Source organism: Miniopterus schreibersii (assembly GCF_964146895.1).
Source record: "Miniopterus schreibersii genome assembly, chromosome: 18".
In the NCBI taxonomy this organism is placed as follows: Eukaryota; Metazoa; Chordata; class Mammalia; order Chiroptera; family Miniopteridae; genus Miniopterus; species Miniopterus schreibersii.
In genome coordinates this window covers 19,283,583-19,305,789 of record NC_138121.1, presented here as the reverse complement: position 1 = coordinate 19,305,789, position 22,207 = coordinate 19,283,583, and the positions used below count along the sequence as shown (strand labels likewise).

Sequence of the window (22,207 nt, the reverse complement as noted above, 5' to 3'; positions counted from 1 at the left end):
GGTCAAAAGGTCCAGGCCTATTAGAGTTTTTTGCCTTGTCTTGCTGGACTGCATGCTGGAGCCCCACATCATTTATAGTTATTCCCATAAACTGTGAGAGATGCTGTCTGAACTGAGTGAGAGGATTCCTGCACTGGCCAAACTGAGCCATGGGGCAGTTCAGGCTGTGGAAACCAGTTGGGGAGCAGTTTGGAGGGCCAGGGGTCCCCCTAAACACATCTGAATCCCCAGAATCTATGACTAGGTTACCTTACAAAGCTTACAAAGCAAAAAGTGCTTTGCAGTTATGATTAAATTAAGAATCTTGAGATGGGAAGATTTTCCTGGATTATCTGAGTGGGCCCAATATCATCACAAGGCTCTTATAAGAGGGATTCAAGAAGCCCAGAGTCAGAGGAGGTATGATGATTGAAGCAGCGGTTGGAGTGAGGCAAGGCCATGAGCCAAGGAATGTGGGCAGCCTCTAGAAGCTGAAAAAGGCAAGAAAATTCTTCCCTAGAGCCTCCAGAAAGACTGCAGCCCTGACAACCCTTTTGGACTTCTGGCCTCCAGAATTGTAGGATAATAAATTCGTATTGTTTCAAGTCACTAAATTTATAGTGATTTGTTACGGCAGCAATAAGAGACTAATACATCTGCCCTCTGCCACCAGGTCCTGAAGCCCCAGTGTCTAAGGGACAATGGTCTCCCTCTGCACCCAGCAGCCTGATGACCTGAACATCACGCTCCCTCCCCAAACCAGATTCTCTCAAGGTTCTGTGCATGGAGGACAAAGAGGTACCTACCCCAGCCCCCAGAACCCACCCTTGAGCAGACTGTGAAATTACCTTGAAGGATGTTGGAAACTGGATTTGCTTAAGGTCACGAGGTAAAGTGTGAGGTGGTGCCACGACCAAACCCCAAGGTCTAGCCTGGCAGGCCAGTGGGTTCCCCACCTATTCCACTAAACTCAGCCTCTCTTTCTCTGCTAGTCTGACTTGCCTTTCTGGGGATATGTAGTCATTCACATTTTAGAGTGAGTAAAACAGGACATCTGACTCTGGGTTCTCTCCCACCTGTCAATGTGGTGCTACTACAGAGTAGTAGCGCTCAACTCTCATGGTGAAAACCAGGGTTGGGGTAGGTAGTTACCATTCTCATCCTCTCCAGAGCTCACAGGGTCCCATTGGCCACCCCCAACCCTGAAGTGTTCCTCTAGGCCTCCCCAAAACAAACTCAGTTCTTGCCCTCCATAGGGAGTTGCTTAACCATGCCTGGCTCACGCATGTGGCAAATACGTTTAATAAGTAAGGATTCTGTGTCAGGTCCAGTGCCCCAAACTTTACCTGAGTTACATTCAACAGAATCCCCTTAGCCATCCAAAGAGTACTATTCTCTCATTTCACAGAGGAGAAAACTGAGCCCCAGGCAAGTTAACTCATACACAAGATTATTCAACTGCAAGCAGCAGAGCAGGATTCCAACCAGATAACAACTCCAGAGCCCAGGGCTGCCTCAGGTTGTCCTGCAGAAGCATTTCATTTGGCTCACTCAGTGTTTCAAAATCCAGAGATTTTATAAAACAATCTGGATTTCTAGGTTCTCTTGAAAAATCTTATTTACCAACAGAAAGAACTCCCAATAGCCAAAGTGGGAACAATTTGAGCAAGAAAATGAAGCAGTATGGGATTATAATCCAAAGTGTAAAATAAATATCCATGAGATCACACTGATCTAAATAAATGATTGAATAAATAAATCAATGAAGAAGAGACAAATTTCCATTACAGAGTAATTTCAAATAATTTATGTGGATACTGTGTGCTCAGGGAGGTGGAGCACAGCCCCTCACTCCTTCCAAAGAGTACAATATAGAAAGTGGGGACAAAGAGTCACTTTATAGTGAAGAAACTTGCCTGACAAATACTATCTCAGCCAGGTGATCGAGGTCAACATCAACAGCAATAAATCTTGCTGATAGTATGTACCCTTGATAGCATGTGATGAGAATGGCATTTTACCTCTGGGCTCTTTCTCCTAAAAAGCCATAACCCCAGCCTAATCACGAGAAAAACATCAGACAAATCCCAACAGAGGGACAGCCTGTAAAGTCCCTGACCAGTACTCTTCAAAACTCTCAAGGTCATCAAAAACAAGGAAACTCTGAGAAATGGTCCCAGCCCAGAGGAGCCTAAGGAGAAATGATTAGTAAATGTAGTATGGGGTCCTGGATGGGACCTTGGACCGGGAAAGGGGCAGCAAGGAACAACCAAGGCAGCCTGCACAGAGCATGGCATTAGTTAATAAAGATGTACCAATGTTGGCTTATCAATGGTGACAGATGCACCATGCTAATGCAGGATTATTCCACAGTGCCCATAGGTGCCTCGGAAGACTCACTGCACTCTCCTAGGCCAGGGGCTCCTCTGCCATAAAGGTCCCCAGTTACATTGCTGGGTGGGAGGAGAAGGAACCAACTTCCAAGCCTCGGCCCCTCTAGACATAGGAAGGCCCAGGGGCAGAGGCCAGAGAGCTAGGTATGAAGCTATCTCTGCCCAGATTTACTCGATGGTTGTATCCAAATTCCCTTCCCTCCCAGTGCCAGGAACGATAATAACCCCTGTCTCCCTGGGGCCCTGGTAAGCCCTCAAGGACCCTCTTAGGGTGCTGGGGCCTGCTCAGGCAGCCCAGCTGTTGCCTCTGGTGTGAACTGCTATTCATGAGGCCCCAGAGCCTGTTGTCTGCAGGACTGAGTCACCCAGGACATTTGCCTGCTGGGGATGGGGTTGGAGGTGGTAGAGGAATAGTGAGAGAGGAACATCCCTGCTTTCACACTCACCTGGTAGTGTCAGGGGAGGGCATTCAGTGCCTGGTGGGGCTCCTCTGCCTGTCCCGAACCCCACACCTAAGGCCCTGGGTCCCTTGCCTTGGAATAAGTGAGGGTCTGGCCAGGGATCCCTCTTCCTGCGCTAAGGGGAGAGTTAGTGATGTCCTCCCAGAATAAGCAGCTGTAAGCAGCCATTGGGGGTCAGCTGGAGGCAAGGACTAGATGGTTTCAAGGTTCTGGCCCCAGCTGCATCCCTCCCCTGCGTTTCCATTTCCCTGTACCTAGGAGTGTGAAAGGGGTCTTTCCCTTTCCCCGGCACCTAGAAATGGGGTCGATGGGAGAGGAGATAAGAAGAGTGGGCAATAAGAATCCAGCCAAAAGAGAGAAAGAAAGAGGTGGGGAAGGCTCAGTAATGGAGGGGTCAGGGTGGCTTCAGAGGCCTCTGAGACAGTGGGTGTGTGTGGCTGGGAGCCCAGGCGCCAGGCTGAGCTGCTGTACCCAGCTCAGGAGCCCCCATGCCAGCTGGACACGGGCAAGTGGGCACGGGCAGGGCTGCCTGCCAAACACACACAGAGCGCCCTTTGAAGAGCTGGCAGCTGTCAGCCCAGAGCCCTCTCTGCTCCCTGTGGCCCTGCCTGCCCCCTCCAAGTACTTCTTGCCAAGCACTGGGCTGAGGAAACTGAGGTGCACAATTGGGAATCTCCATTGAAGGGGTGAAGAGGGGACAACCCTGCTCAGTTGGAGCAGGAAGGGATCCTGGCTCATCCATCTGAGAACTGGTCCCTGGGCCTTGTGGCAGGTCTCAGTTTCCCCCTTTCTTGCACATCTAGTGCCCCTCTCGTTGCTGGTGGCCCTGTTAGGACTCTCCCCAGCACCCTTGGGAGAAAGATAAGGCAGCCCCACTCTTGGGGCAGAAGGCTGGAAAGGCTCCTCAACTCTACTGGACGGCCTACTAATGGAGGATTTTGAGGTCTAGGAGCTGAGGGGCAGATCTAGGTCTCTGGAAAAGCCACCTGCTGCTGCTTCCTCCCTCTCTTCAATCACCTGGGGCTTCCTGGCCCTGCACACCTGTCAGACAAAAGAGCCTGTCCTAAGGGGCTGGAGCTCTCTGTCTGCCCCCCGGTGCCCCCATGAGCTGAGGCTGCTGCCAGCCTCATGGAACCAGCTGTCTTTCCTCCTCTGGGTGGGCCGCAGTGCTGACCTTCCCAGGCACCGCCGGCCACTGGAACCTCGGCCTTGCTGCTCACTCACCCTCCCCACACAGTGGCAACCTCCACCCCCTCCCCTCACGCCAGTGAGGCTTTGCCCAGGAAGGACGCCCAAGGAGCAGGGACAGGCTGCATGTGGTGGGCGGCAGAACAGAGTGATCAGACCCTTGGTTCTCCTTCTGATAGCTGAGGGACCACAGAGCCTCAGCCTGTCAAATGTGTCATGGGAACAGCAAGGCCTACCTGTGTGTTAGGACGCACATGTATGTGACATGCATGTGCCCACTGCCTGTAGGTACCGTGTTTGGACTCCATGTCAGACGTGCAACAGCTGAAGACATTGGGGGTATTTAACCCCGGGAAAGGAAGGCTCCACCGCGAATGTCTGAGGGCTGGCGCCTGGTGCAGTTACAGCGGCTGTGGGTCACTCTTGAGTGGAGGTTACCGGGCGGCAAGATCCAACTGTCCAGCTCCAACTGTCAGGGTGGCCCAACAGTGAGCCAGGCTGTTCCCGGGTGTCCGAAGCTCCCCATCCCCGGGCGAGGGGCAGTGGGGGGAGCGCAGAGCAGGCAGAAGAGCCCCGGGCGGCCGGTGGAGGGTACTTGGGGTCTCTGGGCTTTCAGCTGGGGCGCTGAGAAGGGTTTCCAGGAGCGCTGCTCTGCTGACGTGCAGTCATCTTCAGATGCAAGGACTGGGAGCCCCGCCAGACCACAGGGCAGGCGCCCAGCGCCCTGGGTCGGGCAGCGTGGGGAGGAGTGTGTGTGTGTGCGTGCGTGCGTGTGTGTGTGTGTGTGCGTGTGTGTGTGTGTGTGTGTGTGTGTTCTCACCTCCAGAACCGTGTGGGCAAAGAGGAGATGGTGCGATTCGAAATGGCCCGAGAAGGGTGGGTACGGGGGTGGTGACCGAGCCTCCTAGCCTCGTTGGGCCGACAGAAAAATGCCTGGGTCTGGGGTCCTCGCCTTTAACGCGGCCCGGCGGAGGCGCTGGGAGGGGGAAGGGTGGCAGGGAGGCGCATGCGCCGCGTGGCCGCGAGCCGCGGACCGTCCGGCCGCCGCGAGCGCGCAGGAGCCCGTGGGGATCCGGGAGAGCCCCGGGACCGGCGCCGGTGCCCTGAGCGGCGCGGTGGACAGGAGCCCGCGGCCTGCCGGCGCCGCTGCCCGCCCGGGCCCCGGGAGCGGTGGCCAAGATGTCCGTGCCGGTGAGTACCGGCCGCCGGCCAGGACCCGGTGTCGGCCGCACGGGCCAGGCCCGCGACCTCGCGCCGCCCGCTGCAGGCCCGATGCGCGGGGGCTCCCGGGCTGCAGGCTGCCCCCCCTCGGGCTTCTCGGGCCGGGGTATGGGGCAGCTTGGGGGCGTCTCCCCCAAGCCGGCCTCTCTGTCCCTGCCTTTCTTTCTATCTTCTCCCTGGAGAGCCGGGTCGGTGGGGCCCGTGCGCCCCCTCGAGAGAGCCCCAGGACTGCTGGGTTAGCAGAGGTCTTTGTTGGCCCCCAGGAAACCCCTGAGACAGCTGGGACCGGCCGGAGCCCGTGCTATCCCCCCGGGACTCTCCTCCCCCACCAGGACGCCATACCCAGTGGCGCTCACAGGGAGCCCCACTCCAGGACCGCTGAGATGTCTCCCAGGGATCGCTGCCCTGTTGGGCTCCAGGGACCTCACCGGGTGGCCAGGCCTGGCCCTGGGTCTGTACCTCTCCCGAGACACACGTCCCCCAGGACAGCCTGGCCAGGTGGGGCTCTGTGGCAGCCCCCGGAACAGCTGATGCACTCACTTTCCCAGGAAGTTTTCCTCTGCAGCTGAACCCCCAAGGGCACAGGGCCAGTACCCTTCCTTCCTCCCAGCCTTGGGGGCTTCTCTCCTGACACTCCCTCTTCCTGGCCCAACAGGCAGCCTTGGGCAGCCTCCAGGCCATGGCCCCACACTTAGGCCAGTGGCATCTGGAGGCACTTGGGCCCCACCCCCTGAAGGTGGCAAATGATGCTAAGCACCCCCAGTCACCAGGCCTCAGGTGCAGGCCCCAGCCTGCTTTACAGATGGGCAGACTGAGGTGGGAGCTAGCACCCACAGCCCTTCACTGAAGGGGTGCTGTTTGCAGGCTGGAAAGCTGTGGCCTCCAGCCATTGTTGTTTCTCTGATGAGTTAGGGCTTTTCCCTCTGACAGGATGGGGTAGTGGGCCAGAAGGCCTGTCCTTGTTTCTGGGACTGCTCGTCACCTGGGGGATCCCATCCTTATGGTGAAGCAGACAGTTGGGGCTTCCTGGCAGGGCAAGTGGCCTCCTAATTAACCACCATAGAGATTACTGGAGGAGAGATGCTGTGTAAGTGCAAAGCATTGTTATTACGGAATTAAAGATCTCAACTCCTGCCCGCCTCCAGAAGTGGTAATGCAGAGTTACAGATGAAAAAATTAGGGCTTCCAGACAGTGCTGATGTGAACACTACCCCCTCTCCCCCCAATTTATTCTGGTTCAGAGCATAATTGCCTCATCGAAAGAAAGAAGACAGAGAAGGCTGCCAAGCCTTTCTCTCCTGTTCTGCTTTCCTGCAAAGCTCTGGATCTTTTCTGGGGCCCTGCCCTGACCCCGAGGGCACTGGCTGGAGGGATGAGGTAGACCACCTGAGCCTACCTGAGGGTCTGGGTCTCTAGGGCAATAGTGAACAGGGAATGTGATTCAGGCCACATCAGAGCCTGGATGAGCTCAATTTGGAAGGTCTGTGCTTGATTTGGTTTGGTTATCCACAGTCACAGCAGAGGTCAGGACACAGAGTCTGGGATGGCACCCAGACCCCTTGCCTTACAGGACTTTGGGCAGCCTTCCTGGGCTGTGTACCTCAGTAGACCTATGTGCAACAAGAGATGGATGGCAGGAGGGCCAGGGTCTAGGTAGGACTTCGACAAACAGGCACTGCTGTGGACACCTGCTGTGGAGACCTGCAGCCAAGGTCTGCTTCGTCTGTCCACACTGTTGCCACCACCAAATCACTTCCCACCCTCCTGCCTGCAGCCCTCAGGGATTCTGCAGGGATGGCAGGGGTCTCACCTTCTGTCCCCTATGTGGCTGGGCTGTCAGATCACCCTGGCTCTCTCCTGGGACCTTGGGCATTGTGTGGGCCTGGGAGGAGAAGTTCATTTTTGGAGCAGCCATGAAATGTTCAGAAAATTGTTTTCATGTGCTGGTAAATGGTGAGGCCCCTTGAAGGCTTCCAGGCCAAGCTGCCTGCTCAAGCCCTGCTCTTGGAACCCAGAATGGTGACTTCCCATGTGGTACTCATGTACACGTTTGGGTTTTAAGCACACCCGTTCATTTGGGCAGTCTTTTCCTGGACAGGGCTGACGTAGGCACTTTGGCCCACAGAAATTACAAGATGCTTCAGAATGGAATGGGAGGTGCTGAGGGAGAGAGAAGAGGTCGGGATGGGCTAAGTTGTGCCAGGAATGATTTCCTGAGTGTTAGAGCAGGGGGACCCTCCAGGGATCAGCTCATCTCACTCTGTCATTTTACTCACACAGGGTCTGGGTCCCAGAGAGGAGAAGGTACACAGGGTTCTCCTGACTCCCTGTGCAGTGCTCCTTCCTGGGCCCTGAGCTGTATGTACCTGGAGATGCTCTTCCTGGCTGGTCTCTGACATCTGTCTTCCTCTTGGTGTCCCTGGCCTGTCTCTTGCCTCTGGGTAGGCAGGAAGCATTTGAAAGGCAAACAGCTGTGCCACCCACCTCAGACCCTTTGGTAGGCACTGGCATGATCCGTGTTTAGGAGTGACAAGGTGCTGGCTGCCCCCTGGCACTGTCAGGTGAGAGGCCAGCTTCCAGCTTGTAGAGAAGTTCTCTGCTGTCTGTTCCTGCCTCTTGTTTCCTGCCTGTGAAATGGGCTCCGCCATTCCAGCCGCTCTGTTCTGTTATTGAGGGATGGGTCCTTTCAAGGAGTGAAGGTGCTGATGTGTGGAAAGTGTCCTGTGTGCTAAGTGCTGGGCTTAGGGCTTCACAGGCTCAGGAGGACCTGTGTCTTTCCAGCATCACATGGCCACTGAGAGACAGAGCCAGGGTGGGAACAAAATTTGGCAGGATCTAAAGCCAGAAAGTGAGCATCATCCTGCGTGGCCCCTCTAATTGTGGGGGTTGTGGCTTGTTGAGCTGTCCACAGAGGCCGACCCTCTGCTTGTGGCTTTCCAAGCATGAATTTGTGTAACCCCTTCGGTACCCCTGGGAGGCGAGGCAGCTTGCCTAGGGCTGTGTAGCAGGGTGGGTCTAGCCCTGTGTGGCCCCAGCAGTGGTCGATGGAGCTCAGTGGACCAGGCATGGCACCTGGTTGAACCTCCGCTGGTGATCCTGGGCCCCTTGTGCCTGGCCCTGTGCCGGCCAGTGCTGTGATGGGAGAGCTGGCCAGGGAGCAACGAGGTACTATCCTGGGCAGCCAGGCTGTAGACAACTGGAACCTGGTAGGACGGGCTCAGAAGAGGACAGTGGGAAGAGCAGTGTCCAGGTCCAGAGTCCTCAGTTCTGTCTTCAAAGCACACTGCATCACCTCCTTCCACATCACCTCCTCCCACCCAGCCTGGGCTCCACCTGGCCCTCTCTCTGCAGGGAGTGATCTCCAGCTGCTGTCTTGCTCAACAGGTCACCCCTGCTCACTGTCAAGTGCTCAGGCTCAGGGCATTGCCCTGAGAAGCCCTCCAGGACGCCCATCTGTGATTGTGTGTTTATCGTTGTGGTTATTTGGTTGCTGTCAGGCTCCCTCACTGGACTGCAGGCTTCCTCAGAGTAAGACCCAGGCCTGCTTGGCTCCTCTCTCTCTGCCTCACTGCCCCAGCTTGTCCTGACCACCTGCCAAGGGTATGGCCCTGGGAGCATTGAGGAGCCCCCACAGACAGATGACTGTGTCCTTGCGCAGAGAGCTTGGTGTTTCAGCCCTGTCCCGGGAGCCTTGTTGGGGAGGCTGAGTGGGGTTCCCAGAGAGGCTGCTTCTGTGTGGGGAGGACGTTTGGTGGCTTGAGGGCAAGGGCTCTAGAATGAGTGGTGCTGAGTCATCTATACCTTGAGTGAATTTCTGAGCCAGATCCTCATCTGTATTATGGGATGTGAACAGCACTGAGCTCTTGGGGTTTTGTGAGAACTTGGCAAGGGCTGTAGAAAGCTCTTAGTAAGAGGCAAATCAGTCATAGCAGCTACTGTTGTTGAGGTTATCATCTTTATCCTGCCACCGTTGGCTGGTGCAGTGACCAAGACCCACTCCTGGCTCCAGCACAATGATTCTCCATGGCCTGCCCAGTCTGCCTCCACTGCCCCTTTTTTTACGGTCATTGTGGTTCCCACCAAGGCGTGAATGGTGGAATGACCCTGGCCCCTCCCCTGCCCCAGCCTGCCTGCGAGACCCCTGCCTTTTGAGCCTTGGATAAGCCTTGGGTGGGCAGGTCCTTAATTTCACCCCACTGGCAGAGTGAACTCCCATGGGGCCACCAGCTGGTCCACCCTATCCCAGGCCAGGTGGATGCCCAGCCCTGAGTGTTCCAGGAGTGGGTGCAGAGTTGCAAGTGGTGATAGCCACTGGTGCAGTGCCAGCCTGTCCTCAGGTGTGGTCTGCAGCAGCCTGGTCAGCAAGGGGTGGGCAGGGCCCTTGGTGGGAAGGAGAGCACCCCTGACGTGGGTCCCAGTACATTAAGGGAGGGGGGCTCAAGGCTGCAGGTGAGGCAGGTGGGTCGCAAGGCTGTGATGGTGGCACCTGCTGACCCCCACTTCCCACTGCCAGGCATGAGTTTGTGCTCCTTATGGTCTGCTGCACCTGCGCCTGTCTCCTTTCCTCTCTGTGCTCATTGTCTTTCCCAGTCTTGACCTGGCTTCATTACAGCTGCTTGCTTTGACTACATTCTCGTGAAACCCATCATTTCTTCAGCTTACTCGTAGTTACTGTTTGCTGGGCCAGTGTCTCCTCTTCAAGAAAAGGAAAAAGAGCTGGGACATGTTGGGGACCTCAGGAGACGTAGCGATGGATGCTCACTTTGGCAGAAGAGATGGTCACAAGTTTTGGCTCTAAGGTTAATCCCTTCTCTAAGGGGGATTAGAGGCTGAGAGGGCTTTTCAGTCATTTTATATTATTTAAACGCCACCAAGTTCCAAGAAGGATTTGAAGCAGATTATAGTGAAGTACACAAACAGTCTGGGATCATCAGAAGATCCAGAACTATGTAGTGTATGGGGAAGGTAGGCATTCAGATTTAACTTGAAGCTCCCTCCTCAGCCAGGGCAAGAAGGGTAACACGATGGGTTTAGGATTGCATTACCTATTTTTGGTATTCTTAATGCCATGTATTTTTTTCCTCTGTGCTTTGTTTTATTTTTACCAGTTGAAACTCTTCTATCAAGATAGGTTTTCCATGTAGTGAAATGGAGAGATGTTAGGTATACAGTTGGATGAGTTTTAACTAATGTAGACTCCATGTAACCATCAATCAAATGAAGATAATGAATGTGTATATCATCTCAGAAGGTTTGCTAGTATCCCTTAAAAAAAAAAAAAATCCTCACCTGAGGATATGCTTATTGATTTTAGAGAAAGGAGAGAGAAACATCATACGTGCCCCGTCGAACCAAACCTTGAAACCTAGGCACGTGTCCTGACGGAATCCTGCAAACTTTCGGTATATGGGATGACACTCCAACCAACTGAGCCTCACCAGCCAGGGCTGCAAGTATCCGTTTATAGCCAAGTGTCCCCCCCACCCCCTGTAACGTGGCCAACATTCTGATTTCTCTCCTCATGGCTTAGAGTCACCTGTTCTTGAATTTTGTATAAGTGGAAGCATATAGTACGTACTTTTTGGGATCTGGCTTCTTTCATTCAGCATAATGAGATTTTCATCCACACGGTGTGTAGTAGTTCTTTTTTTGTTGCTGGCTCCCTGGTGCACCTATCCCAGTCGTGTTCCATTTATGAATATGAATTTATGTATTTGTCCACTCTCTTGCTGATGGACAGCTGCCTCTAGTTTTTGTATGCTGTGTATTTTTAAGTCTAAGTCCTGGGACACTGGTGTCAGTGTTTTATAAAACCTGATATCCAATTATGTGTGCCTTGAGGCATGCCCAGGGAGTTTGTGCCACCAAAGCCTGGATCCCCTGTTCCGTACTTGTTCACAGCCTTCCCCAGCCCAGTGAAGACCCCACCACTCAGAAGCCCAGCGTGGGGCGGAGGGATTGCTTGGGAGTTACTCCCTGCGTCCCTAACCCCTCAGGCTCTGCTCTTAGCACAGAGGGAGTTGGCATGCCTGTGCTATTTTTACAAATCTTGACTGTTACTTTTTCTGCATAATAAAGATTCTGCATAAGATTCACACATCTGCTCAAATGCCACTCCTTAGAGAGGCCTCCCCCACCCCAGGCACCTTGAATAAAATAGCCCTCGCTGCCATCCCTCTGCTCCTGCTCTGTTCTCCTCCAGATCCCTGACCACCACAGGTGTTCATGTGTTTGTTACCCTCCCCCCCCCCCAGAGTGTCAGTTCCCAGAAACCTGGACGTGTTTCCAGGCAGCGGTATCCTAGTAGTGAGGAGGTGCCAAAGGAATGACCAGCGCATAATCATGTGGTGGAGCCCGCAGTCAGCCACTCCCCACCCCCACACGCCCCCAGGGGAGACCCTGCCCATCCCCCTGCCTTGGCCGTGTATCTGGGGGCAACAGGGCTCCACAGAAAGATTTTACCTCAGAGCCTCACTTGAGGTTTTGTTCTTGTGGTTCAGGGACTGGAGGAGGGAAACTCAGGGCACCGGACCAGGGGCTGGGAAAGCAGGGCTGAGTGGAGAGCACCCCTGCCCCCTGGCACCTGGCAGGGTGGGACTGGTATGTGATGGGGAGGGGCAGGGATGTGCTGCTGACACCAGGGTGCAGCCTGCATGTTCCTTCGGTCTGGTGGCCTAGGGATGGGCAGGGCTGCTGGCGGTGGTTACACTTAAATGCACAAGCAGAGGCTCTGAAAGCCACTTGATGGGCTGAGGGTCTGGGATCTTTAATGTTCTCTCCCAGGGCAAACAGAGCCTTTCTCTGTTGGTTGGAGCAGCTCAGGTGGGATGCTCCACAGTGCGGCCTGAGGAGGAAGGAAAAGCAGTGCCTTCCCAGTGGCTGCCTTAGCTGTGTATCCACTCCTTCCTGTACTCTCACCCCACTGCCCCCAGAGCCCTCAAAGTCTACTCCTGTGACAGCACTGGCTCCCTGACCCACTATCCCAGCTGAGTGGCTGGGCAGCATTGTTCTGTCCCTCTGTACATCTCTATAGGTCTCCATGGGTGTGGGCATCTGTGCTCCTATGGAAGCAGGCTTGCGGGGGGGGGGGCAGCAGATGGCATGTGAACTCACCCCCCTCTGACTGCCCTGATGTGCTGGGGCTGGTTGCTATGGGGAGAGGCAAGAGCAGATGGCAGGCAGAGGCTGGCTTCTTGACCACACCCTTGTCCCTGCCTGCCCAGGCTGTCCTCCCAAGCTGGGTGGCCACCAGCAGCTAAGCTTTCTCTCTGAGGACAGGGACTTGTCTCTATGCCCCTCCTTCTCCCACCCTCCTTTCCTCCAGCCAGGACTGAGCCCCTTTTCCCTTCCTGCCATTTCTTCTGCCAGCCCGATTCTCCCTCCGGCAGTATTGAGGGTGCAGGGCGAGGACCCCAGGAGTGGTGTCCCAGTGCCAGAGGGGGGACAAGTGCACCTAGGCCCCAACCTTCTCATTACATACAAGGGGCTCCCACCTCCTGACAGCACCCAGGAAGGTCTCTGCCTGGAGAGTGGAAAAGGGGGCTGCAGAAGAGAAAGGAGAACTGAGGATACCAGGGTTAGCACCCTGAGTTGGGCAAAGAGCCCCTGGGCCCCTTTCTGAAGCAGGCACCTCCCTACAGGTGCCTCCGCTGCCTTTAATTTTCGAGTTAGAAAAGCAATGAAAAGAATTAGGAGAGAATGCTGCTCCTTCCAGTTCCTTGAAAGAGTCAGAGTGTGAGAAAAGGAAGTGCAGGAAGGTGATTTGTAGGGATCCAGGCCTGATCTGTGAGGCCATTCTGCCCTCTGCTCAAACCCAGGTCCCCTCCCCCTCCCAGGCTTTGTCCCTACACCTGGTCGCTCTGCCCCCACACCTTCCCTCCTGGCCCTACCCCTCACCCAAGTCTCTCGGACTGGCCTGGGGGGATGCAGAAGGGAATGGCAGGCTGAGGACCAGAGCCCCACTGCCCCAGGAGGAGGGATTTGGATCCGGCTGTGGGCCCACCCACCTACCCACTGTCAGAGTCACCACTGTAATGACAGATGAGCTGCTGGGTTGGTCACTCCACCCTCAAAGAACAGGAGAGGATAGGAAAGCTCTTTATGGCTGACAGCTTTAACACCCACCCTAAGAGTGCCTGCTCTGCTCAGTCTGGGGTCACCTGGGTGCTTTTCCACGGGGACAGCTGGGTTATGGGTGTAGCTCTGCCATTCCCTGGCAGTGTGACCTGGGCAAGGCCCTGCCCCTCTCTGAACCTCTGGGTAGTGGTAGTTCTGTGCTGTTCCCCGGGTAGCAGCAAGGACAGTGTCCAGCCTGTGTTAGACAGCGATTCTTGATGCAGCAGGGCTCGTCTCTTCTCCAGGCCATCAACAGGGGTCCCGGGCACCCTTATCCAGGCAGAGCTGGCTTCAGCTCGAAGGCTGGTTTTGAGTTTGCTAAGGCGAGTGGTCAGACCAGGGGGAAGGCTTTAACACCCTGTGGCCCTCCAACTACATCATTTCTTCCTGTCCCTGGGGCTGGCAGCACTCACCTCCGGTCTCAGGAAATCCTTTCCTGCTGTTGCTCCCAGAGCAGGTCATCTGCTGACCCATCAAGCCACTCTCCTGTGCTGCTGGGAAGACCAAGGCTTTAGGAAGGGAAAGGGCTGCCTGTAGTCACTGTGCAAGCCATTCGAGCCCCCTCTTTCCACTTCCCATTGTCATAAACATCGTCTTGCGTGATTTTGGTCTTTGAAAATGTCCATCCTAATAGCTGCACAATATTCCACTGAGAGGCTGTGGTTGCCTCACCAGTCCCCTATAGTTGGTCATTTAGGTGATGCCCCATTCCCTTTGTTCACAGTTACAAATGCTGCAACAGATACTGTTGGGCCTAAAACAAGAATTGTTCATTGTGCTGTGGGTCTGACCTGAAAAATAAGACCCAGAAAGCACGGAGAGTGGGAGCTGGGTCCCAAGAATTAGGGCCTGGGCTCAGCAGCAGCCCAGTCAGCAGCAGCCCTCACTCCAGTTGACACTTTATTCATTTATTTATTTTTTTAATCTTCACCTGGGGATATTTTTTTCCATTGCTTTTCAGACAGAGTGGATGGGGGGGGGGAGACAGAGAGAGAGAGGGAAACATCCATGTGAGAGAGACACATCAATTGGTTGCCTCCCCGACACGCCCCATCAGGGGCTGGGGATTGAGCCCCCACGGTACATGCCCTTGGTTGGAATTGAACCTGGGACCCTTCAGTCCATGGGCAGACACTCTAACCACTGAGCCAAACTGGCTAGGGCCCTCAGTTGACCCTTGAATAGACAGATGAGAGCCACTGTGTCCATGTGCTGGGCCCACTATATTCCCTGTATAGATAGCTCTACTCCAGGCCCCAATGGGAGGGGTTGGTGACATCCCCCTCCAGCCTGTGAGTTCATCCTCAGCCTGGCTGGAGGTGCCAGGCTGCTCCTGGGGTGACTGACAACCATATGGGAAAGTGCTGGTGCCTGAGCAGTGCTCCTGCATATCCACCCCCAACACTTCCCCTCCCTCCTCCTCATCAGAGTGGCCACTCTCCTTCCTGTTGGACCTCAGTGTGGGGGGGGGCAGTGCTGGGCCCCAGTTCTCAACTGCCTGTCCTTTGGGGTCTCTGAGTGCCAGAGGATCCTTGGCTTTCTGAGCCTGAGTGTGTCTACCCCTTGATTCCCCTCCATCCCTGAGGTGCAGCAGGGCAGTCAGTCTGGCAGCCCCACTGTCCCTTCCCTGGCTACCAGCTTTGTCACCTCTGTGAGATGGGGAAGAGGGTCCGTAAACTGGGTGTTAACCTCTTCATCTGGAAAATGGGACTAATTGTAAAGCCTGTTTTGTGGAATTACTGTGGGCATGAAATGAACATGTGATCATAGAGCCTTAGCCCAGGGCCCCGTGGAGGCTGTCGTGGGGTCTGTGTCATCTGTTGAGCTCCTTGGCAGTCAGCCCAGGAGGGTCTGCTCCCCACATACCCGAGGCATGGCCTGCCCAGTGGGTCCTGGCCTCCATCTCCCTCCCCCCATAGGCCTGGGACGGGGCATTCCTCTTTCCCTCCTTCCAGTACAGTGGGGCACAGATCCTAGGGCCGTGATTCCAAAGCGGAAATGCCATTCTGGGAGGCACAGGCTGGGGGGAGGGAGTTTAAGTGGAAAAGGAGCAAATTTTTGAAATGCCTGAGCCTGAGCTGGGTTCCCTTCCCCCTCCTGCTGCCCCCCCAACTCTTTAATCCAGTCCCAGAGACTAGAGGGTCGCTTTCCCCCATCCCCTTGTTCCCAGCCAGCTGCCACCTCTCTCCCTAAGCCAGCTAGGACAGAGCTGAGGCCAGGATTTTTGTGTCCTGGCCCATCCCTGCAGAGACCTCCTGCCTGGAGCCCTGCCTGCAGGACTCTGCCTGGCTGTGAGGCCTACTCCCCACCTCTCACCCCGCAGGAGTGGTGACCTGGGGAAAACCCAAGGACTCCCTCCAGCCCCCTGCATAGACAGATGCTTGCGTATGGCCTAGCTGGAACCTGGGTGCCAGCCAGCCTGAGGATGGGGTCAGAGTTTAGGGGGGCCCAGATTCCTGCCTGACTTAGGGGCACAGCTGTCGGGAATAAGCAGGAGGGGATGCCCTAGGTGGTGTTTCTGAGAGCTTGGTGCTGTGGGGGGCAGGGGTCCACTGGCAGCGCGTGCCCGCGCACTCCCGCTCGCGTGCCCGCGCACTCCCGCGCACTCCCGCTCTCATGCCCGCGCGCTGTGGGCAGGCAGTTCATTTGCATGGGGAGCCACCTCGGCCAATGGGCGCGCGCGGCTGGGCATGCCGGGAGCGGGGCTGGCCGCGGGCGGAGCGAGGCAGGACCCCACTCTGGGTGGTGGCAGCGCGGTGGCCGAGGCAGCGGGAGCTGGACCTGGGCGGCTGCGGTGCGTTCGGAGCCCCGAGAGCGTGAGGTGCCGGCAGCTCGGTGTACGCCCCTTCGGGGAGCCGGGGGGCCCCAGGCCGGCCCACAGAACATAATGAATTACCTGGTGAGTGTGGCGGCTGGGGTGGGGTATGCGCGCCCCGGAGTGTCCGGCTGGGGTCTGCGTACTGGCTTCGAGGAGACTGCCCTCCCCTCCTGCCTACGCCCGGGCACGCCCAGATGGGAAAGAATTAGGCGAGTGGCATTTTCTGCCAGATCTGCGGGTCCTGGGAACGGCTGTCACTGGAGCCTCTTTGGGGGCGCGACCGCGACCGAGACCGGGCTGGGGTCCTAGGTCCTGGACCCGCCTCGCGCCCTGGCCCAAGCGCCCTGAGACGAAAACTACGGAGGATCCCGGAGCCTGTACGCTCCAGAGGCATTGGAAGGAGCCCTTGGCCCGGACTCAGGGGCTGCTGGCCGGCAGGAAAGTTCCTGGATCCGGGAAAGTCGCTGGCCGGAGGCCCGCTCTCCCCCTGCCGGCCACCGCTTTCTGTGTGACCTTGGGCCTTCAAGCCATGGCTTTCAGTTTCCTCGGCTAGAGGAGGGGTCCGAGGTCCCTCAGACCGTGAACTTCCAGGAGGCTTGACCTTCCAGGAAGCGAGGTCCATCAGTCAGTCCATCTGTGTGTTTTGGAGTGGGAGCTGTGTCCCGCCCCCAGTTTAGGGGTCGAGGGCTGGGCTAGCAAATGCGTCCGTGGAGATGTTGGCGAGGCCGGAGCCCGGTGTAGGGCTGGTTAATGATTCACCCTAGCCCGCCCGCCCCGTTGGATTCCAGGACTGGGGACAGGCGCTTCCCGGACTTTACCTACTCTGGTTGCAAAAGCAGCGATAGAAACTGGATCCCGGCGGTGGGAAGCCCGGGCTGCACCAGGACCCCGAGATCCCAGCCTCCCTGCGTTGAGTGCGCGCGCGGGGCAGGGGTAGGGGCGGGCTGCTTTTCGGGTGTCCTTAGCCTGGGCTCCCAGCCCCTCGCTGCTGCTTGAGGGTGTCCGAGAAGCTGAGATTTGCTGAGGGCTGGGGGTGGGCGGGAGAGTGGGAGTGCTAGAGCCTGGGGAGATGTTGGGGTCTCAGGTCCCAGACTGGAGGTTGGGGCTTCCTCATCATCTTAGAACGCAGTTTCCTTTCCCACGTCGCTACCACGAGGAAGGGTCTGGGCTGGGAGGCACTCTGGGCTTCCCTACAGACTTCAGCCGGACCAGGAGATGTTCGCCATCCCGCGAGGCTGGGGGCCACGCCCTCCATGTACATTTCCTTTCCCCGGTGGAGAACTAATTTTGGGGATCAGGGCTGACAGACCTAGAAGAGCAGGTGTGTGCCGGGTGCAGGAGGAACAGGAGTGGGGTTGGGCACAGGTGGAGTCTGCAGGGAAGGGGAGGTCTGGGAGGAGCTGCTGACATGCCCTTCTGGCACTGTCAACCGCTACCCGCTTGCCCTGGGCAAGGAAGGAGCCAAACGGGAGCTGGGTGGTGGCAGGGCAGGGCAGTCATCCTCAGATCCACTCTGGGGAGGAGGCTTGATGCCTCTGGCCATGGCTGTTGGTGCTGAGCATGGCTGTGAGTGCTGTGGGTTGGCACCAGCTCTCTAAACCTGGGCGAGAGATTGAAGTAAGCGTAGTGCCACTAGGACGTCCTGTCTGAGCAGGAAAGGCCCCTGAGACAGCCTCTCTCCTCACCAGTTATACAGATGGTACAGATGGGGAGACCAAGGCACAGGACTGGATCCAGAACTTAGTATTACGCTCCATCCCACATGTGTCCCCCTCATTGGGAATGCTCTGATGGGGCCAAATTGGTGAGGTCTCTCTGGACCCAGGACTGTGCCTTTATCACCCCTTCCTGGGACCCAGTGTGGTTTTTTGTGTGTTCTTGTTGTTAACCCTCACCTGAGGATATGTTTTCCATTGATTTTTAGAGAGAGTAGAAGGGAGGGGGAGAGAGAAAGAGAAAACATCCATGTGTTTCTCTCCCGCACATGCCCCAACCGGGCCAGGGATTGAACCTGCAACCCAGGTACATGCCCTTGACTGGGAATCGAACCCGTGACCCTTCAGTGCTTGGGCCAACACTCTAGCCATTGAGCCACACCAGCCAGGGCCCAATTTTTTTAGGTGGTTCCACCACCCTTTTCTCCTGGGCCTGGAGAACTCCTACTCCTGCCCCCTAGCAGCCCACAGCCAGAACCAGCCAGGTATGTACCCAGGAGGCTTCTCAGAGGAGTGAGGGACAGTGTTGGAGTCAGACTTGGAGGGTGGGGTGTAAGGTGAGGGTCCAGCAAAAACACTGGGCCTACTTCTTCTCCTCCGGGTCTTTAGGGCTCCCACATAAGGGGCTTCTCTCTCCAGGAAGGCAGGGCTGGGCCCTCAGCACTGGAGAGGGCCCTGTCTCCACCTCTCTCCTGCCCTAACTCCCTCCCCTCTCTAGGTGAGAAGTGGGGTGAAATACTGGCCTGGAGTAGAAGGAGCACAGAGGGTAGAGGGGCAGAGCTCCATCTCCCAACCCGTCTCCAGTGCACACCCCAGAAATCAGGCATTTGGTACTTTTTTTAGCTAGAGTTCTGCACTTTAAAAATATATATATATATATGTGTGTGCTTTTATTGTGTTTTGTTTTGTTTTTTAGAGGAAGAGGAAGGGAGAAGGAGAGAGAGATAGAAACACAGGTGAGAGAGAGTCATTGATCAGCTGCCTCCTTCATGCCCCCTGCTGGGGATTGAACCCTCAACCCCGGGCATGTGCCCTTGACCGGAAATCGAACTGGGGACCTCTTGGTTCATGGGTTGACAATCAACTACTGAGCCACGCTGGCCAGGCTAGAGTTTTGCACTGTTTGTGCCATCATGTCCCCCTTGATTTTGGCTCAGGCAGAGGTGGCACTTGAAGGGCTGCTCAAAGATCTCATCTAGGACTGGAGTGGGCAGAGCTCTCCGTGGCTTTAGATGCCAAGGTGGAGAAGCCAGGGCCTTGTAAGAAGTGAAATCCCTGCTGTCCCCTCCAGGCTGTCCCTTCTGCCTCTGCCCTCCATGATGACAAATCTGGGGCTGGGGGTAGTTACTCCTACTCTGGGCCTGGTGCTACCCCTGAAGTAAAGGTCAGCCTCATGCTGAGCCCTCTGCTGAGATACCTGTGAATGCTACCATTAGGGCCCCAGGGACTGGGAAAGAGAGCAGCAGGGTTTCAGGTGTATTACCCTAGGAACCACCCAGCTCCTCGGGTGTATAGGTCTGAGGTCTGCCAGCCTAGGTCAAGTCCCTGGGCTGGGTGGCAGTGGTGAGGATTCTAAGGGGCTGGTGACTATTCCCAAGCTGCCAGCAGCTAGAATGGGCTGGAGGGTATAGCGCTGTGCCCTCATACCACTCCACAGGCTTCTTGGTGCTTTGGCCTCAGTCTTTCCTGTTCCCACTATCCATGGTATGTTGGGGGCTGCAGAGGCCATGTCCTGCAGCAGGAGGCCCCTCTCCATTTTACCTCTCTGCCCAGCCTCCTAGAGACAGTGCTTGGGACATTCTAGCAGAGGTGGGGGAAGGGGCTGCTTCCGGCCCAGAGCTGGCCCTGGACACAAAGGCATCTGCTATTGCCACTGCAGCCCAGGCCAGGCATGGCTTGTTACAGGGAGCCTCTGGCAGCAGCCACCTGCAGGTGGGTTTTTAGTCCTTCATTCTACAGACCTGTCCTATGGCTGCTGAGTGTCAGGCATAGGGCTGAGGCTCTGTCCTCTGAGCCTCAGGCTCCTGAGGTAGGTAGGGCAGGAACTGTGTTCCCCTTGGAACAGCTCTGGAACTGGGGCTCCCCCACACTTTTTCCCTGCTGGCCGAGCTCTGAGAACTTGAACCTAGATTCTGGCCACCCAGTTGTTCCTGGGAGTGTTAGGGCAGTGGTGCTAAGGCTGCTGATCCTAGAGTTCCACGAAGGATGTGAGTGTGGGGACGTCTGGGAAGGGAAGAACACTGCTCTCAGAGCTCAGTTGCAGCCTGGGGGTGGGGCAGGACTAGGGGATGGTCAGGACCCTGGCCAGTGGGCCCATGCCAGTGCCCCTCCAGGGAGGTTCCGGAGCAGGGGTTGTGGGCGCAGACTGCAGTCGGCACATGTGTTGGGCCTGTGTCCGTTGGCCACCAAGGTTCCTTGGGACAAGCAAACAGAATACCCCAGAAATAAACTTGGCTCACATTTGAGATGGTTCTGGGTATGAAGGGAACTAGTGTTTCCCAAGTGACTGCTGTGTGTGAGGCTCTGTACTTGGGACTAGAGAGAGAGAGAGAGAGAGAGAGAGAGAGAGAGAGAGAGAGAGAGTGTGTGTGTGTGTGTGTGTGTTTTGGAGGTGGGGAATGGAGGGAGGAAAAGGCCTGTGAAATTTCTACTCCTGGCTTACCATGAATCTAAGCATTGCCCTAGGAACCACCCAGCTCCTCGTTGTTACACAACCCAGATCCACCTCTGCTGCTCCCTATGACCCTGGCAAGCCAAGTAACTGTTCTGTGCTTCAGTTTCCCCATCTGTAAGATGGAGGTAGTCATAGTGTCTCATAGGGTTAAAAGAGATGATTGAAGTATGCAAAAGAGCCCTGCCTCTGACAGCACTGACCATGATTTGTTGTAGTCATTGGGAACCTGTCAGTTGTGCCTCTCCACCACTCCCAGCCACCAGCTAGCATCCTCTCCCAGAGTCAGGGTTTTGGAATACCCAGAGCACATCCAAGATCCCTGAAGCAGCTGGCAGAGCCGAGGAAGAAACCTGAATATCCATCAGATGGCTGCAGTTCTTACAGATATCCAAGACCCAGCTGAGGACTCACCTGGCATGACTAGGGGTTCTCCTCTGCCTCCTCCCTCTGGGGCGAGCGAGCCCCAAAGGGCATTCCTGGCTTCTTCAGGTGAAGCCACACTGCTCCCAGGGAGGGCTGGACACCACCTTCTGCCAGGAGGGCTTCTGCTTGAGCCTGGGCCAGGCCTGGTGCTTGGGGTGGAGGGGGAGGGTCCGATGCTAAGGGAGATAGCCCCTCCCATCTTGGGTGTCCAGGTTGGGGGGCATGAAGTGGGCAATAAGATGTATTGGTCAGCGCTTTCAAGTGAGGGCAGCAATAGGGAGCAGGTGCCCGAGGAGGGGCACAGGATCCTCCTTGGAGGGACCACAACCTAGTCATGTCCTGAAGGAGTGGGACATAGAGGTTTCCTAGAGGTATGAGTGAGGTCACCAGAGCTGCAGGGCAGGGCAGGCAGCAGTCTCTGTGGTGCCTTGGACAGAGATGGCCAGCAGTGTCTGCCAGGACTGTGATGGTGCCCTGGCAGGTTGCCCCTCCAAGATATCACAGCTGTGCCCTCTTGTGAGCTTGGGGGTGAAGCACCTGATTGTCCCAGCAGTAAGGGAGGCTGGAAAGCCAGGCTCTGCGGGAGTTGGCTCCTCTTGCAAGCTGGGGCAAGACCCTGGGGTCCTGGGGAACATGTCCAGAGCTCGGGGTAGGCTTATCCTGCTGTGGATGCCACCATTTGGATAACACTTACTGAGCTCTCCACGTACCATCCCAACTCATCCTGCAGTGTGACTGCCCGCCTGCTGCTCCAGGGCCACAACTCATCTCCCCTCTGGCCTCTCCTTGTTCCAGTACCTTGGTTCATGCCCCTCCTCTGCCTGTATGCTCTTCCCCAGCTGGTTTCATGGTTGCCTAGTTTTCATTCTTCAGGAGTCACCTGAAGTGTCACCACCTTGGGGAGGCCACCTCTGACCACCCTGTATGCAGCAGCCCTGTCCCACATTAGTTCTGGCACCGCACTTTTGCCCCCTGCCCTAGCAAGTTGTTTGGTGTTTGTCTGCCCCACTGGGTGTAAGCCCCATGTGGATAGGGACCTGGTTGAGCGAGCACTAGGCCTTTGCTGCCTTTAACAGGGATCTGGGTGCTCAGAGAGGCTAAGGGACTTGCCTGAGGTTACCCAGGTTTGGTCCTAGCTGCTGCTGAGTGGCCTGAGAAGGAAGGAGAAGCTTGTGTCAGGAGCAGCTGGGAGGCTTAGAAGCCCAAAGGGGCAAGTGCTT

At 56.2% G+C, this 22,207-nt stretch overlaps 1 protein-coding gene across 2 annotated transcripts in view; it reads left to right on the top strand.

The window, feature by feature from the left end:
• The first annotated feature begins 5,064 nt into the window (after positions 1–5,064).
• Positions 5,065–22,207, top strand: part of BCAR1 (BCAR1 scaffold protein, Cas family member) — a 34,310-nt gene continuing 17,167 nt past the window's right edge. Inside the window, exon 1 of one of the 2 annotated variants that reach the window (XM_081119514.1) lies at positions 5,065–5,212. In XM_081119514.1, coding sequence (XP_080975640.1) covers positions 5,201–5,212 — 12 coding nt within the window. In that variant the 5' untranslated portion in view covers positions 5,065–5,200. Of the gene's footprint in view, positions 5,213–16,098; positions 16,257–22,207 lie in introns of those variants that run through there. The other variant, XM_081119513.1, reaches the window with a different exon arrangement.